Source organism: Saimiri boliviensis, chromosome 10 (genome assembly GCF_048565385.1).
Source record: "Saimiri boliviensis isolate mSaiBol1 chromosome 10, mSaiBol1.pri, whole genome shotgun sequence".
In the NCBI taxonomy this organism is placed as follows: Eukaryota; Metazoa; Chordata; class Mammalia; order Primates; family Cebidae; genus Saimiri; species Saimiri boliviensis.
The window spans coordinates 19951448-19966677 of record NC_133458.1 but is presented as its reverse complement, the minus strand read 5'-3'; the positions used below and the strand labels follow the sequence as shown (position 1 = coordinate 19966677).

Here is a 15230-nt window from a genome sequence, read left to right as displayed (position 1 = left end):
TAAACAAAAAAAGGAACTATTATAAGGAAAGCTCATACAGAGCTAGGAAGGAATGAATGCAGCATTATTTATAAGAAGAACATTAGAAACAATTCCACCAGTAGGCAGATGGATCAATAAACTGGGCTATATCCACAGCATGGAATATATACAGCAGCTTTAAAAATGAGTTAAGTCTGCATATAGTAATATAGACTTTTCCCCAAGAATCTTTTTTTTTTTTTTTTGAGACGGAGTTTCACCCTTGTTACCCAGGCTGGAGTGCAATGGCGCGATCTCGGCTCACCGCAACCTCCGCCTCCTGGGTTCAAGCAATTCTCCTGCCTCAGCCTCCTGAGTAGTTGGGACTACAGGCGTGCACTATCATGCCCAGCTAATTTTTGTATTTTTAGTAGAGACAGGGTTTCACCATGTTGACCAGGATGGTCTCTATCTCTTGACCTTGTGATCCAAAAAGGATCACAAGGCCTCTGAAAGTGCTGGGATTATAGGCTTGAGCCACCGCGCCCCACTCCCAAGAATCTTTTTTTTACTAAAAAAAGGCAAGTTTTAAAGCATTATGTGAAGAACGATGTCATTTATTAAAAATGCACACCCTTACACTCAAACTGGTTCTGTGTCTTTTCTGTGGGTGTATTTCCATGCTTGTAAATGTGCAGTAAAAACTCATCATATATCACAGAAAGAGACAGGGGAGATACTTATCATTTTAAATGTTGGTGAAAGGCGACTGTCTTATCTGAAATGTTGAATTTTTACAGGGAGCGTATTTATGTATTACTCATGTTACTACAAACTAAACAATAAAAGATTGAGCACTGATATTCTTTCAAAGAAACCAGCTTGTTCCACTGAGTACTATGAAGTCACAACGGGCTATACTGAGGAAAAAGAATGGAGGATCCATTTTATATTCTTTTTAGAAGACAGGGGAAACCCAATGAGATTAGTGAGAAAGTTATAAGAAAGTGACAGTTTGGAAAATTTAAGAGATCAAGTGCAAAATATTTTTCCTAATGGTGTCATCTCATGATACACAAGTTGTGTGAAAGCCTTCTCAACTGTGGTCTTCTGCAACTTGACCCCACAGAAAATTCACATAAATCTCACTCCATCAGCTCCGAGTGTGTGCACTGGTACTTGAACATCTTTAAGTTGCCTGTCCAATCAAAATATCATCTAGTCATATTTCCAGACCAAAAGAGAAACACTGATACCTGCAACTTTAAATAACTTGGATTTCAAATATATCAACTTGATTCTTAAAATTGGGAGGGGGGGTTAAAATTTGAATTATTTAAAAGCATCTACCTTTCATTATCTTTTCATTTCTATAAAATAACTTCTTCATCTCTCTAAATAATGAGATGATGAAACCCAGAAATTCACCCAAGCAGCCCTCACCCACTTTAGCATCAAGGTTTCACACAGCCACCAATTCCACAGTTGCTTATGGAGTAAAAATGAAATATGTGGTTTAATTCCACTCTTTATAAACCATGTCGCCTGACCACAATACACTCCAATCGATTTCCTTTACTCCTCGTCTCTAGAGTCATTTGTTTAGAGGCAAAGATCGCAAATAAAGCTGGCTTTATTTAAAGATCCATCTTAATTGTTTTCAGTAAGTTCTATCAGTGTTTTGTTTTGTTTTGTTTTGTTTTGTTTAAGATGGAGTCTCACTCTGTCACCCAGGCTGGAGTGCAGTGGCATGATCTCAGCTTTCTGTAACCTCCACCTGCTGGGTTCAAGCAATTATCCTGCCTTAGCCTCCCGAGTAACTGGGACTACAGGCACGTGCCACCAGGCCTGGCTACTTTTTTTTGTATTTTTAGTACAGACAGGGTTTCACTGTATTAGCCAGAAGGGTCTTGATCTGACCTCGTGATCCGCCAGCCTCAGCTTCCCAAAGTGCTGGGATTACAACTTTTCTGTCCTTTTCAGCCTTCTTTTCACTGACACTGCCTACATCCTGTAAGGCCAACCACAAATGGCATATTTTCCATTTAGCCTCCCCTGATCCCCATGACAGAAACTGCCCAGTCCTGCTTCATATTCACACTGTGTTTATACATGTTAGGTAGCACTGGCCACTCTCCACCTCGGACAGATAGGCCACCTTGGATGAGGATGATGGCTGATTCAACCACCCTGTCTGGTCCCTTCCTCTCAGCATCCTATGTGTGTTTCTCCCAAAGGTGCACACTGACCAAAAAATAAACCTTCCGAGAGAGAAGGCACTCTTTCATTAGGGATTTACATATGGCTGAATTCCCCTTTCAAAATCCACAAACACTCTGCCCAGTGACTTAGATAGTTCTGGCCGTATTCCCACTAATGAGTATACTCTTTGTGGAAATGGATCAGGTCTGATTCATCTTTGGACCTCTTATTGTAAACAACTGCATTTCTGAATGCAGTTAAATAAACATTAACTGAATTAAATTAAGAATGTCTTCTCTACTATTTATTTTTGAAGCAGTACAATAGAATATAGAAACATATATGAATCTTCAAATTTGGAAAAACATTTTACTCTGCTATGCTCCACCTACCTCCAAACTCTCCATTTGTTAGTCACTTCCCAATGTCTTATATGAATTCTCTAATATATCTACCTCCAAGTCATGGCTAATAGCTTGCCACTCATGATCTGCACACTATAAACTATAGTTTTTTACTGTCATCTATGATCAGATCACAGACACAATGACTTTTCTCCTGGTTTTCTTCCTCTTTTTTTTTTTTTATAGCTATAGAATTTAACACTGGTGTCAGAAGAGTTTCAACAGACGAGTTTAATTGTTCAATATTACACAAATTAGTAAAGTGGCTACAGCAAGGTTATTATGGATCCAGGTAGCATTGGCTCAAAAGTCAGAAAGCTCTTGACCGCTGCTGCACTGTCACCACAAGGTCACCATACACCAGCTTTGAAACAGACTACGGTTCATTGGCTAACTTACTAGATGCTTTTGAAGCCCACGTGAGGATAGACTACTAAAATTTTTGAAATCTGATTCACCAAGGTTGGCTACCAAAAGACTGGGAGACAGTGTGGCATACCAATAGAAGCTTGGTTTTCAGAATCAAAATACCTGGGTGCAAGTCCTAGCTCAAACTATTTAATAACTATATGGCCCTGGGTAATTTATTTGACTCCTCTGTGCCTCACAATCCTCTGCTATAGAGTCAGCATAACAGGATACCTGCTCATAGGGTACTATGATAATAAAATAAGGTACTGAAAGTAAAATACTGCCAGGCGCGGTGGCTCAAGCCTGTAATCCCAGCACTTTGGGAGGCCGAGGCGGGTGGATCACAAGGTCGAGAGATCGAGACCATCCTGGTCAACATGGTGAAACCCCGTCTCTACTAAAAATACAAAAAATTAGCTGGGCACGGTGGTGCGTGCCTGTAATCCCAGCTACTCGGGAGGCTGAGGCAGGAGAATTGCCTGAACCCAGGAGGCGGAGGTTGAGGTGAGCCGAGATCGCGCCATTGCACTCCAGCCTGGGCAACAAGAGCGAAACTCCGTCTCAAAAAAAAAAAAAAAAAAAAAACAAGAAAGTAAAATACTGAAAATTTTCCTCACACATATAAATGTTAGCTCTTCCTACTACTATTATTATTATTATTATTATTATTATTGCATTTTCCTGAATCACAGATGGCAATAAAAAGGTACATGGTGAATAATGAATCTGGACTTCGCATCTAGACTATGAGCTACAAATCCCATATCCCATTAAAAGTAACCAAGACTCTAGAGAAAGGCTGATTCCAGGTATGGACAGGAAATGCATTAAATGATCCTGGGACATGGTACTGTTCCTAAAATCAAGGAAGCTCTCAAAACCTCATGATGGCTCAAAGCAAATGGAGACAGACACCACGTAGAAGAGGTTACAACTGGTTGGAGGTGAAACAATGTAAACATAAGAAGAAGAATGATGACAATGTATTGAGAAACACATAATACATAAAAACTTAAGTAATTTCATAATGATACTCTCTAAGAAAAGCACTACTACAATCTATAAAGGTTGCTAAGGCATCTGCTTATCATTCTGAAAACTTACAAATAAAGGCAAATTCTCAAACATGTGTCATGTATTTGTTGGGATGAAGGAAAGGTCTCTTTTAGAAAAATCATAGCTAGAAAGAGTAAAAATTGGAAATTGACTCTTTGGCAACCCTTAATGCAACAATAGACTTTGGCAAAAACCTTTGATAGGTAACAATAGATGAAAAGCTGATGGTGAACTTGATGATAGATGGATTGGGATGACAGTTCCTGAACCCACTGATGGATCTTAGCATCGCTGAGAGTCAAATGGTTGATACCCTGTTCCTGTGATGGCAACAGGATAGAAATATGCAGCACTGCCAGTGTATCCCTTTTACCAAAGCAAAAAAAAAAAAAAAAAAAAGAAGAAACCTAAATATAATTGAATCTTTGTGTCTAAATAGCAGTTTACAAAAAATATGAGCAATAAGAGAAATAATTTGGATATATGGAAAGAATCAACCAAAACCAAAATATGGGAAATCCTATGGGTAAAGTGATCTAATTTCATCCTACGGGTAAAGTGATCCAATTTCATCAATAAGTAAGTGGCCTGACAAAAGGGGGTACTGTTCTAAATTAAGAGAGACTTAAGAACTACATCAACAAAAGGCAGTTGTGAACTTTGGATCCTGTCTTGAAAAACGGTAAAAAAAAAAAAAAAAAAAAGGCATATTTGAGACAACAGGAAAAAATTTTAAGTCATTTAACATGACTGAGATAATGGTATTTGGGGTTTTTTTTAATGTTATCTTCTATGGAAGCATAATGAAGTATTTACAGACTAAGTGGTATGCTGCCTAAGATTTGTTTTAAAGTATTCTAGCAAAATAAAGAAAAAGGAGGAGGCTTCCACTACCAGGAAGATGGGATAGATAGGGTGAGGCAGGAGGAAATGGATGTGGTTCTGATGAGGGACCACAGGGGAGGCTTGTGGGGATAGAATGTTCTGTGTCTTGACTGCATCAAGGTCAATATCCTGGTTGTGATTTTGTACTACAATACTGAGGGGAAACTTTGGAAGGGTGCCAGTGATTCCTCAGTATTACTTCTTACAGCTGCATGTGAGTCTCAAAAGGAAAAGGTTAATTCACAAAACGAAAATAGGATGTGGCAGGAGATAGATGAATGGCAGAAAAGTTGGTGGCTATAGGATTCGTTATAATCTTTTCTCTTTCTTCATTTGCTTGAAAATTTCCATAAGAAAAAGGGTTTCTTAAGGTTTAGAAAAGTAAACTTTGCCCTACACACTGGTGTTATCTCTGATTTTCCTAACTGGTGTGTCCACAGACTTCCAAATTCCCATACCAAGAGGTTATTCTACATACTCTTGCTAGCTGTTTCTTTCTAAAATACTATTTTGTTTTACTCTATCACTCCTTTGCTTAAAAGGAACTCTGTTACTTCAGGATAAAGTTCACAGTTATTAAAAAAAAAAAAAAAAAGTCCCTCCACAGTCAGGCCTGAGCAATTGTGTGTTCATCTCCTATCTACTCTCTGCATAAACTCTGTACTTCGGTTAAACTAGACTCATAGTTCCACGGATATAGTTTTGGACACAGTACCTGTGCCTGTACGTCATTCTCCTGCCTGCTACTCTCTCTCTCTCTCCTTCACAGACCTAAATAAAACCCATTTTTACAAAGCAGAACAAAAACCATCTCTTAATGAAGCTCCCCCTTTATAATAAGATTCTTAAGAGTAAGGATCATGTATTTTATTACAATGACTACTAGCCTTCCTCATACAATCGAGGTTTTCAGTGGAAAGCTGTGGATTTAACTGAATGAATGTTTAATATAAAGCCCTGGAGAGATTACAGAATTTTAGAAAAAAAATTAAAAGTAGAAATGTTAAAGAGATTTAAAAATAAAAACTGGAATTCAGTACACTTGAATTTCAAATAGCAATACTATATTTAATTTGTTTTGTCACCTTGGGTAGCTCATTTAACATATCTTGGCATTTGGTTCTAAAATATAAAATGAAGCACTAGTCTTCTCATTTTTAATATGTAGATACTATACTTGCCTCTGGAAAAAAAATATCCCAAGGGTTTCCATAGACTATAATTTTATTCCTAAACATTACTCATCAACAGAGGCTAAACTTTATATAAAACACACAAAGCAAAACAGTATCCCTGATCCACCAGTTTTTAAATAAACCTGAGTCAATGAGAATGAATTACATGATGAGTCTGGAGACCACAGGAAGTAGGAATACCATATCATTTAAAGGTATTGAATTTGACAAGTATTTCCTGAAGTGCCTGCACCCTAAGGAAGGTACAGTCTCTCTTCCCATAGCATTAAAAATCTGCCACCCCAGAACTTGAAGCTAACTATCAAGGATGTACAGTACAAAGGCAGAAACATTTTATTTCAAAGATTATGACGTTGTCAAGAAACCACTAAGGGTTCCCTGAATACTGAAACAAAGACTCACAAGGACAGGAAGTGCACTGGGGAGAACACAGAAAGAGATTAGATATTAAGAGAATAAATTCTACTTTCCCTTAAGAAAAGAATGTTGCTCTCTAAGCAGGCCTGTGTATTCAGGAAGGTCATGACTCACTGTCTGCCTTCCAGGTTGGAAGTGGCAGGAATCTTAACCAAACCATGAAGCCTGTACAGTTTGCCCTCACATTGACCCTCTGGAAATGCACAGGCTGGAAAGGAACACAGTTGTATAAGAATCAGCTATACCCCCCACTAGTACTCAGTGAAAACTTGGGAGAGCACCTATCAATGAGAATATCATTAGCACATGAATGAGAAGGCAACATTCCTGCTCTAGAAGTTTGATTTCATTAGGATGGGGAGGCTGGTTCCATGAGAGAGCCCAGTGCGGGAAAGAGATGGGTCAATGGGACGAACTGTGGAAGCTAAGCATAGGGCCTTGGGAATGAGTGAACAGAGGTCATAGAACCCAAAGACTAGTCTGGAGAGAAAAGCAAGAAGCAGCAGTTCATTTTTCTCAGCACTGGCCCAGCAGCACCAGAGTCCTGGCAGTTACCTGAGGTTTCTTCACCTTAATGATCCAAGTGGGCGGGACAATAACAGCAGCATGAGCCCCCAGGGAGCAGGGTTCCTCAATGTGATGCAGCATGAAGCAGGTCACCTTATTGTGAAACTGAAGAGAAAAATAGGCCAGTAAACAATTCTGGTCAAAGAGAAATGCTGCAGCAAGAAGGGATAAATATGCATCACACACACACACACACACACACACACACACACACACACACGCACGCACTCATTGCATGCACAAAAACACTTATGCATGCACACATGCACAATGGGCATGTACACAGCAAGGACATGCTTTCCTCATCACCACCCAGCCCGCCCCAGGAGCTTAGAGACCAGACTTCGAATTTATTCCAGTTTACAAACTTATAACATTGATAACAAGAAATCGGACTAGCAGGATGAAGCCTGCTAAAACTTTCTAATTGTTGAATGAAGTATTTACATAAAAGTGTTAGAGTCTTGGAAGATTCTATTAATCCTGATTTCACACAAAATTTTCGCACATATTTCCTTTGACCTGTGCTGGCCATAGATTTGGTTGATTTAAGGTAATGTTGAGAAGGAAATAAACAGGCAGAAAGGCAATGCCTACCACCTGCCTTTCCTTTTCCTATCATAGATACAAATCTTCCCAGGTTGTCTTTCCAGTTTAGAGAAGGCAGAAGAGAAGCATGATGTCTCTTCTACAGAGCTGAAAATCCCAGAAGTAACAAAGTACAAAGAGATTGCTTCTGTTGGGTTTGTCTAGGGCTGCTAAAAAAAAAAATACAATGAGCCTATTACTCTTGGCAAGTCTAAAGTGGTTTTTTTTCTTTTGAAAGGAAGTGATTGTAAGCTAGCAATCATAACAATACCACAGTATTAGGGTCTTAACTCTATATCCCAACAGTGACACTCGGACTGGTAACCTCAGACCAGTCAAGTTTTCAACCATCTTTTGTGTGACTATAAAGTGACAGTGATATGCAATAACTCATTTTTCTTAAAAAGCCAACTAAAATCAACATTATACAATAATTACAGGCCTTCAGTTTTAATCATAGAGATTTTCTAAAATGTAACCTCAGTTTCTTATTAGATTATACTTCACCTAACTATATAATTTATCATTTTAACTGGAGCAATTTTAAAAGTAAAATGTATCACTGATAATCATCACATTGAAACAACAAACACAAATTAGGACTGTCTCAAAAAAATTGGCAAATATGGCCACCCTAATTACATTACATAACATTAGAGAGATTTTTGTTTTCACTTCTGCATATCTTCAAGATCTGCTGTGATCTAGGGCTAATTATTAATCAAGCAATTGTGCATAAAATAAAATAATTAGTAATTCTGCCTACCACCAGTTATTTGTGATCTGCAAACAAATATACCAGAAAATGTTATTAACATTTGAATACCTTTTTTTTTTTTTTTTTTTTTTTTTTGAGACAGAGTCTTGCTCTGTCACCAGGCGCCAGGCTGGAGTGCAATGGCACGATCTCCGCTCACAGCAACCTCCGCCTCCCAGGTTCAAGCAATTCTCCTGCCTCAGCCCCCTGGGTAGCTGGGACTACAGGCACGTGCCACCACACCCAGCTAATTTTTTTTTGTATTTTTAGTAGAGACAGGGTTGCACCATGTTGCCAAGGATGATCTCGATCTCCTGACCTCATGATCCGTCCACCTCGGCCTCCCAAAGTACTGGGATTACAGACTTGAGCCACGGCTCCTGGCCTGGATACTGTTTTGTTTTTGTTTTTTTTTTAAATTGCTCTTTTTTTTTCTTGGCAATTCAAATAAACTCTCAAATGCATGACCACTGCCTTTCTAAAATGTCTGGGATCGAGGAGACTGCCTATGTCAAGTCTCTCAATGTATACTTGAATGATCGATCTCCACTCTAGAGACTCAGAGGGATATCCAAGATTGCACAGCTTTTAAATGGTGAAGTCAAAACCCCAACCTAGGAAACTCAGGTTCCAAAATATTCTTTCTCCTGTACCAGTAAGGGTCACTTATTTGTTTCTTGTTGGACATCAAATGTCCTAGAAGCAGTTGACCTGGACTGTTAAAACATATCACCACTGTCATTTGTGTTCACATCTTTTGTATCTATCGTCCCTGCAAAAATCACCTTATGCAATGGGGGAAATTGGGAAATTCAAAGATAGGTGGAACTGACTAAAGCTGTACCACCATGGTCAGGTGAAAGCTGTCCTTTATCGTGATTCAGTGGACTATAGGTTAACAGAAAGAGCACACATGTTCAAGTGGAATTGAGTTTCCAAATTAATTGAACCTGGAGAGACCATCTCACCACAGCCTGGTGGCTGCACAAGGTGGGAGCAGATACAGCCAGTCCTAGCACACCACTGGCCAGGACGCTGCCCCACCAGGTTAGAAGAACCTGGAGCAAAGGTAGTAGCACTGGGGAACCCTAGACTGCAAATGGAGATATTGCCTTGATGGGACAGAATTTCATTCAAGAACTAGGATGGCCTTATATTTGTGCACACATTCTTGAACAGATGTGCAATGATTATTTGTGTAGCAACTAACTGAAAGTAAATGAAAATGCCAGGAATAAAAAATATGTCAGGATCATGATGCAGCAGCACTGAGCTTTCCAGACCACCGCACTTCTAGCTAGTGACAGCAGGTTCTTCTGACATGTAGGGGGTAGGAATGTTATTTGGTTAAACTACACGAACTGCCAACTTTTAAATGGTTTTCACCCATAAATGTCAATTTCATATGTTTCAACTAAATGAGTCTGTGCCAGCCCTATGGCCTGTGTGGCTAGTTTAGCATGATGTGTGTAGTGGCATGAGTTTTCTGCAAACCTTTAAACTCAGCAAAACACCACAACCTTTTCTTTGCAGGTCCCCTGTGCAAAGAAGGGATTATATATTCCAACTTATTCAAAAGAATAGGGAGATTGAGAGATTATAGCAGGCATTTGCAAATTTTTTCTATAAAGGCACAGGTAGTAAATATTTTAGGATTATGAGACCATCTGCCTCTGTTGCAATTACTCAGCTTTGCCACTGTAGCATGAAAGCACCTGTAGACAAAATATAAATGCAAAAACAGCCACAGACAATATAGAAGTAACTGGGCATGGCTGCATTCCAATGAAACTTTATTTACAAAAACAGACGGCGGCCAGACTTGACCTATGAGCTGTAGTCTGCCAACACCAGGGTTAGACTATACGTTATCGGTAAAAGAAAGAACAGGTACACTGGCAAACAAATAAGAAAATGTAGCATCTGGTAGAGACAGAGGAATTGGGCTCTAAAGAAAGTAGGAAAAACATGTAGATGAAGAAAAGTAAATAGGGACATTACCATCAGATCCTAATGCATATATATGTTCAAATGTGAGAAAGAGCTACATTTCAATGAGCATACAGACAACATCCAAACCTAAAAAAGCATACAAGAACCACTCTTCTTATCCTCACACTTAGCCCTAAAATAAAAATTCATGCACATTAAAACCAGAAGAACCAGAATTCCTGCCCAGCTGTGTTGGAGGGACACCTCTTATGTTGTACATGTCTTTGCTTCTAATGTTGCACCTTCCTACCATAGGTGGAGTTCTCAACAATACAGAGGCAGGGGGTCAGGGGGTGGGGTAATGCGATCTAGGAATGAGAAGCCCTCAATTCTAGTCCCAGTGTTAGAATTAGGGGAGGATTTTCTAGTCTTTGACTCCAAGCCTCAATGTATACAAAATACAGAAGTTAATTTATCTCTCTAGTGTATCCCAGCTCATCTATACTATTGTTCCATAGTTTCAGTTTGTCTTTCTTCCTCCAAGGGCCCTATATGAGAAAAGCAATACATTAAATTAGGAATGCCTTCTACTTACGGGAGGAACTCAAGTAATGACATAAGCATATTTTGACAAAACATGAGCCATTGCTTTATTTCATCTCAAACTTACCGCCTGCTTGCACCAGGAACAGCTGATAGCCACAATCTCTTTACTGTGGAAGGAGAACTTTTGCTGGAAGCCCTGGGATATTAGGACAAGAGACAGAGAATTTAAAACCACCTCAGTTACAGTACACATTTGCCCTCCTGAAGTTCAGTGAAGTGACTAAGACCAGAACTGTCACTGAAGGTGAGGAGAACTGCAAATGCCACATGGAGCACCACACTCTCCACTTTCTGCCTGCAGTGACTGTTTATGCTTGAAGCATTTTGAGTGTGAGGGAGAAGAGGTGCTAGTATTTCTTAGACCACAAACTACTCAAAGTTGGCCACACAAAAAATAAAGCTTTATGAAAAAATAAATGTAGTTCTGATATACTTTTATTATAAGCAAAGGAAAAGCCACTATTGGTTCACATGGTGCTGTATAACAATAATCGTTCATCTCAGAGGCTCTGTACAACTTTATGACCTAAGAACCCAGAGAAAAAGAAATGAAATATCAGAGAGACAATAACTAGAAGTCAGAGTCTGGGAGAAGTCCAAGGGTATAGTAGTAAATGCAGCCACTTTCATAAGCCCCTTGAGATGTCTGCACTCAAAACAAGCAGCTTTTAATGTTTATTCTTTATCAGGAAGCAGCAATGAAATCAATGAAACGGTAAACCCAGTCTTCTTAAAGGAACAAGCTGAATTACTTTTCCATCAAGAACAGAGGAGATTTTGGCTGCTGCTGTCCCTAAACAATGGCCAGAGATAAGTATGTAGTATTGCTCAAAGAATTTTTTTAGCCTTCCCAAAGCTCATCCATTTCCCTCTGCCTGTGAAATTTAGACCCAAACAAAAATTTCGAAGCAATCAGAAAAAATCGTAAAATGGAGCTTTTGTAAGGTGATCAAAAGAAAACAGAAAGATGTAATAGCCAGGAAAGCTATCCAAGGCACTGGCTAAATAAGTCTTGCTTAAGATGAACAGACAATTTTAAGTTGAAAATCAATGATCACATTATTAAATGATGTCCCAGTGGCATTTTTCAGTGCCCATAATCCCTGCCCATCTGCAGTACTTTGTATGCCACTGGGCATTTTCTCCTTTTGAGTTTCTCTTCCCTCTTGATTTCCTAATACACCATTTCAGTTCTCTTCTGCCTCTCCAGTCATCTGTATGTGCACAGAAGACCAGGACTGGTTTCACTATTTTTGCTCCAACCTCAAATACCACTTTCAGAGACATGATGTTAACATTAGACTCTCCTGGGTTTTAAAAAAATGTATCCATCAATACCTCCTTCTCAAAAATCTAAGTGATATTTTCACTCCCTCTGCAGAAAAAAGTTAACATAGCAAGCCTGAGACTCCTTAGAAAGGCTGCTTGCACCCAGGGGCGATGGCTCACACCTGTAATCTCAGCACTTTGGGAGGCTGAAATGGGAGGATTGCCTGAGGTCAGGGGTTCAAAACCAGCCTAGTCAATATGGTGAAATCCCATCTCTACTAAAAATACAAAACTTAGCTGGGTGTGGTGGCACATGACTATAATCCCAGCTACTCAGGAGGCTGAGTCAGGAGAATTGCTTGAACCTGGAAGATGGAAGTAGCAGTGAGCCAAGATTGTGTGACTGCCCTCCAGCCTGGCTGATAGAGCAAGATTCAATTCAAAAAATAATAATGCCGGGCGTGGTGGCTCACACCTGTAATCCCAGCACTTTGGGAGGCTGAGGTGGGTGGATCACGAAGTCAAGAGATCAAGACCATCCTGGTCAACATGGTGAAACCCCATCTCTACTAAAAATACAAAAAATTAGCTGGGCATGGTGGCATGTGCCTGTAATCCCAGCTACTCAGGAGGCTGAGGCAGAAGAATTGCCTGAACCCAGGAGGCGGAGGTTGTGGTGAGCCAAGATCGTGCCATTGCACTCTAGCCTGGGTAACAAGAGTGAAACTCTGTCTCAAAAAAAAAAGAAAATAATAATAATAATAATAATAATAATAATAATAATAATAATTTTAAAATACAAAGAAAGGAAAAGCTGCTTGCAAGGTTTATCCTTAGTTTGCATCTGGGAACCTGGATTTCAGGAGGGTTCTCCAATTCCTAGCACAGTTAACTATGTCTCACTGGACCTAAACTGTTTGCACAGGCTGGGCATAGTGCCTCATGCCTGTAAGTCCAGCACTTTGGGATGCTGCTGAGGTAGGCAGTTTGATTGAGGCCAGGAGTTTGTGACAGGCCTAGGCAACATAGTAAGACCTTGTCTCTATATTAAAAATTAAAAAAAAAAAAAGAAACTCTTTGCTCAAACAATTTAGTTTATGCTGAGTATCCGCTGTCTTTCTGGAAGTCTGGAATTTTATTATGTGCAATGCAGAGGATGCTTATGTGAAAAGACCTCAATAAAAACCCTGGACACGGAGTCTCTAATTCGACAGGTAGACAATACGACAATATTCCTTCCACATGTGTGTCACAGTACATTGCTGGAGAAATTAAGCACATCCTGTGTGACTCTGCTGGGAGAGAACTCTTAGAATCCTGTGCCTGGCCTCCTCCAGACTTTACACCATGAGCGCCTCCCTTTGCTGATTTTACTTTGTATCTTTGTGTCGTAATCAACTATAGATGTTAGCACCATAGACTGAGTCCTGTGAGTCCTGCTATTGAATCTCTGAACCTGGGGTGGTCTGAAGGACCCCTGATATGCTCCTCTCCTCCCAGATAATGACTCTTGCTATTTCTTCTTCTGTCAATGACAGTATCTTTTCCCCAAGAGAAAAAGTGCATGTGACACACACACACACATGGACTTAAGCACTGCATCGGGTTTGATGTCCATGTGTTTACTACTGCAGGGCCAGCAACAGCCCCCACAGCCCCCAACACCTGAGAGTTGCAACTGCCTAACGGGAATAGCTTACAAGAGGACACAGAGTCTAGGGGGCCAAAGGGTTAGGTATGCAGGTCTTTTCAAAGATGATGCCAAACTGTTCAATAGGAAATAAGATGGGACCAAAAGTGCAGAAATGACTTCACACTGCAGCCATTTGAAAACGTCCTCACAATCCCCCAAGCCATTTTTCAGAGAACAAAAAAGAGACAGATAAAATTCCTCTTTAGAGCTAAAGCTACACTTTGTGGCTACTGTGTGAAGAAATAAAAGAACAGCAGAGCCTAGGGTATGACCCAAGTGTCTCTGTCCAGCTCAGTATTACACTCTGCTGATGGTCACCTCCCATCTGGATTTTTGCCCCATTTTCTAACTTGTCCCTTCACTGAGAGTCTGTTTCTCCCTTCATTCCTCACTCTATCCTGGGCACTACCACCAGGTAAAATGATGCTTTCTAAGTTTCTGCCTCCCATTCAAAATACTTACATGACACTTCTTTCCTTACAGATTAATAGAATAAACTCCTCGTGCCACCCATAATGTTTCCATCAATTTTTCAACATCTGTCTTCCACTCCTTTGTATTATCAATTCCTGTCCATAATGAAACAGGTCTACTTATATCCACAATATGCTTTATTCTTTTATCCTTCTTTTAATTTATTTATTTATTTTTGGCTTTTTCCTCATTTTCACCATACCTTCTAGAAACCTACCCCCATTTCATAGGCAGCATCTAAATTTTGCTTCCACTAAAAAATCTACAAGAGTCTTCCAAAATCCCCCCAACTCACCATGATCTCTCCTCATACAGGCCTTGCCATCTATATCTACCCTTGCCATTGTAAATTAGCTGTCCTATGTGGCTGCTTATTTTGTGTGCACATGTATTATCTCTCCAAAGGAATTATAAGCTCTTTGAAGGGAGTCAGTCCTTGTACAGTTCTTAGCAACTTGGCATAGTTTTTTGAACATCATAGGCATGTCATGATATTTTCTAATAATTGAACAAAAAGTTGCTGCTACTCTCTCATGATCTAATTACAAACTTCATGCTATTCAGACATTATAAGCCTTACCCAAGCCACCTGAAAATATGTCTCCTCACAGCATCCTTCCAGGCAAAAAAACTAACCCCTACAGGCTGGGCACAGTGACTCATGCCTGTCATGCCAGCACTTTGGGAGGCTGAGGTGTGCGGATCACAAGGAGTTCAAGACCAGCCTGGCCAATATGGTGAAAACCCATCTCTACTAAAAATAGAAAAATTAGCTGGGCGTGGTGATGGGCACGTGTAGTTCCCAACTACTT

General features: G+C 39.8%; 1 protein-coding gene across 6 annotated transcripts in view; it reads right to left on the bottom strand.

The window, feature by feature from the left end:
- The window catches only part of DGKI (diacylglycerol kinase iota), a 468091-nt gene that overhangs the window by 229282 nt on the left and 223579 nt on the right, over positions 1-15230 (bottom strand). For 5 of the 6 annotated variants that reach the window (XM_010340506.3, XM_039472800.2, XM_074379024.1 and 2 more), the window contains exons 7-8: positions 11047-11118; positions 7088-7204 (exon numbers count right to left, since the gene is read on the bottom strand). In XM_010340506.3, the coding sequence (XP_010338808.2) occupies positions 7088-7204; positions 11047-11118 (189 nt within the window). The remainder of the gene's footprint in view (positions 1-7087; positions 7205-11046; positions 11119-15230) is intronic. The other variant, XM_074379026.1, reaches the window with a different exon arrangement.